General features: G+C 42.4%; 1 protein-coding gene across 3 annotated transcripts in view; it reads right to left on the reverse strand.

Annotated features, from left to right (window-relative positions):
* Window positions 1-813: 813 nt before the first annotated feature.
* LOC107550688 (TNF receptor-associated factor 5-like) overlaps window positions 814-3,648 on the reverse strand; it is a 13,653-nt gene continuing 10,818 nt past the window's right edge. For all 3 annotated transcript variants that reach the window (XM_016232034.1, XM_016232033.1, XM_016232032.1), the window contains exon 11: window positions 814-2,239. In XM_016232034.1, coding sequence (XP_016087520.1) covers window positions 1,674-2,239 — 566 coding nt within the window. In that variant the 3' untranslated portion in view covers window positions 814-1,673. The remainder of the gene's footprint in view (window positions 2,240-3,648) is intronic.

A 3,648-nucleotide genomic window follows, 5' to 3' on the forward strand; every position in this document is an offset into this window, starting at 1 on the left:
AGGGGTTCGGAGTGTTTTTAGTGCACTGTTATGCATTTACTTGTGTGTTCTGACAGGGCATGTTGTATTTAGCATGTCGATATGCAGTTTAGCAGTGCTCGGCACACTGCTAAGGTGTTGTTAGCAGTTTTAAGCTCAGGTGTTTTATGTGGTTGCTAGATGTTTCTTATGAACTACTGTATTAGTTTCCCCCCCCTCCCACACACACACACACACACACACACACAAAAAAGGTTTCTCATCGCAAAACCATAAAACTCTCATCTCAGTCTGAAAGAAATGGTTCACTTGAGCCTGATCCGAATGAAATATCTATCTGTTGTGGAAAAATAATTGCCATTAAATCTTTAAATCCAACTAGTTCCATAATTGGACTCAAAAACACAGCGTAGTGTAATGCACAGGTCTACACACAGCATGTTTATGTGCATCTCTACAATATAAAATCATGGCGACGCCAGTGAGGAACTGGTCGAGAGAAGAGAACATTAGAATACACTTTATTCTCTCATTTGCTTTGATGTGTTAGAATATGGCAAGTGTTGGGGTAACACATTACAAGTAACGTAATCAGATTACTTTTTTCATGTAACTAGTAAAGTAATGCATTACTTTTAACTTTGCAATGAAATATCTGAGTTACTTTTTCAAATAAGTCATGCAAGTTGACCTCTCCTGTTGCCATGTTGAGAGAAACTGGGCGTCAGAGGCAGAGGCGCTTCCTTCAGTCTGACGCTTATTAATATCACTTTTGGTGTGAAAGGAACTTTACATTTGCCAAAAATATAACTTTTGTTTTTTTTTGTTATTAAAAATTATACAAGTAAGCCCAGCCCAGATGAGAGAAAGTAATGCAAATGTAACGTAAAACATTGCTTTCCATAAAAAGTCACTAGGTCACACAATTAGTTACTGTGTGCGTATTGTAATGCATTACTTTTAAAACTAACTTTCCCCAACACTGAATATGGAATATGAACCAGAGCCATTCAGATAGCTAGCTATAAACCATTGAACTAACTTTAACATGAAAACAACTTCTGTAAAGTTTGAAAATATCAGAGCCAGTTGTTGGGGTGGACTTTTACAGCTGTGACCACTGAGATTCAGAAAAACACACTAACCACTGTCCTTTTCCCCGGCAAACACTGAAGATAGCAACGATCAGGCGTCAAGACACACTATTTGAAGCGATTTATTATTGACTAAGTTGTAGACAGGAAATCAGGGGAGAGAGAGATGGGGATAGATTAAAAAACATTAAAACATGACCCAAGCCAGAATCGAACCCAGGTCTAAATAAGCCAACAGGTTGCAGACAAGTTGCTACGATCTGCACCACTCATTCAGACAATATCAAGAACATTAAGCAGACATGGACCTTAGCTGGAAATAACCAGTAGCCATCGTACAGTGCTGTAATTGCAGAAACGGTTATGTTTTGGGACTGACACTGTTCTCATGTGCAGAATTTTGTTCGTTCACATCCAAACTGATTTTCATAACACATAAGTGTAGTACATTCAACACCTTCAGCTGGTTTGAACTCATTTGTGAATGAAAATCTGTGCATGTAAACATAATAATCAGTGCTACTACAACAAATGTCTTCAAATGACACCAAGTGAATCCTGGACACTGTTTCTTTAAAGTCAAAATTCATGCTTGTAGAGCTACAAGTCTTCTAATCCAGTTGTGTCCACCTTCACTTTGATGAACAGTGTGTCGTCTCTCACATAAACGGCATTTCGAGGGGCTTCCAGATCGCCGTGCAATATGAATCTTGGGAACCCTGTGGCTACATTAGCATCAGATGTTGGCCGATGAAAGCTATCGCTGTTGGTATCGGGGGTGAAAGTATTGCTCTGGTGGTTCCTCGAGCCGCTTTGGTCCAGCAGTGTTAACGTTATGTTCTGTCTGAAAGGCCACGGTAAGAGCGAGTCGAAGTCTCCGCGCATTATCGTGATGTAGAGCGACAGGTGAGTGCCTCTCCCTGAGCTGTCCCCGCCGAGGTAAGCCCGCACACTGAGCTTGTAGCCACTATGACTGGTGTAGAAGGGGGTTGAGTTGAGCGGGGTGCCGGCCTCTTTCCGGTGGCAGTAGTCACGCACTTTCCAGATGAGCTTCCCGTCGTAGGAAGTGGATTCCAGCAGGCGGAAACGCTGCTCATTACACTGCAGCTGCTCCACGTGGATGTCTAACAAGCGGGTATGACGCTGACATGTCTGCTCCAACGCACCTGAGGGACACAAACACACACAGTTCTACAAAGACCAGAAACAAACTCTAGTGTACTCATCTTCTTCTTCCAAACCTGTATAGGCCACGACACACTATGCCAGGGGTCTCCAAGCTCGGTCTTGGAGGGCCACTGTCTGCAGAGTTCAACTCCACCTTGCCTCAACACACCTGCTTGTAAGTTTCTAGTATGCCTAGTAAGAGCTTGATTCGCTGGTTCAGGAGTGTTTAATTAGGGTTGGAGCTGAACTCTTCAGGACAGTGGCCCTCTAGGAGTGAAGGGGGTGTGGCGCACAGCGGCCACAAAGTGGGTGTTTGTGAGCACCCTTCTGAGAGCTAAAATGACGAATGGGACATCCTACAGTCTTGTGGACTAAACGGACATGCACACACAGTGGCCATTGTAAGTCCGCAAAACCGCGCAGCATGGTAGCCCAGGCACGCATGGGCAGTAATACATGCGGTTCACATGGCTCTTTGGGGCAGCAGCGGTACATATGTCTCGGTGGTAGATCTGTTTGTTTGGGAGGTATTTGTTCTATTCTGACCTGTTTTCATGTGTGTGGATACATGCATGTCCGCTGATGCAGTAGCTTGTATTCTTACACTCAACGATAGGGCTGTCAAAAAAAAATTCAAATTTCGAATATTTGTCGAATTAAAAAAAAAATCCACATTCGAGTGCAAAAACGTTGCATTCGAATTTAAGGTCTGCGTCAGGTGTCAGGTAGCCTATCAGTGGCGCACGAGATGCGATGACGATGTATGTGTCATTGATTGCATTTGAATGCTTTTGTTAGCCTATCCAGTTGAACCCACCAGATGCGGCGCTGCTACGTTGTTCATTCATATATTGCGGAAAACGAGAGCATCAGTGTGGAGAAGATGTTGTTTACGTCAAAACTGAAACCAAGCCATTCACACAGAATGCATATTTATCACATTTTCTAGAGGGACATCTATCAGCGTTGCCCGCGCGTCTCGCAGAGAGCGGCATGTTTAGAAAGCCATGAAAAATTTATGCAAGTTCATCTTTTAAAAAACATAGAACATAAAAAACAAGACTTTATGGCAGTTTTTCCCCATCCCACTGTATCTCATGTTTTTAAATGAAGACAGTAGCCTACTCTTCGTGATTGGTTTTCGGTCGTTTGTATTAAACTATACATACATGCATGGTGCTGTTTTTTTTTTCTAGATGCCTTTAAATTTGAATATAATTCCAATTTTGCTAATATTTAAGTAGAAAATTCTAATTTAGTTTTTCAGTCATCTTGACAGCCCTACTCAGCAACATGCATTTATTTGGCTGTATTGTCCATTTCTTGTGTCTCCTGCTTTGTTGGGGGTTTGTCTCATATATGTGATATGTGCAGCAGCAGTATTTCTTACATGCTCACAGCAGCATGT

This window comes from Sinocyclocheilus grahami, unplaced genomic scaffold, assembly GCF_001515645.1.
Source record: "Sinocyclocheilus grahami isolate Dianchi unplaced genomic scaffold, SAMN03320097.WGS_v1.1 scaffold405.1, whole genome shotgun sequence".
NCBI lineage: Eukaryota > Metazoa > Chordata > Actinopteri > Cypriniformes > Cyprinidae > Sinocyclocheilus > Sinocyclocheilus grahami.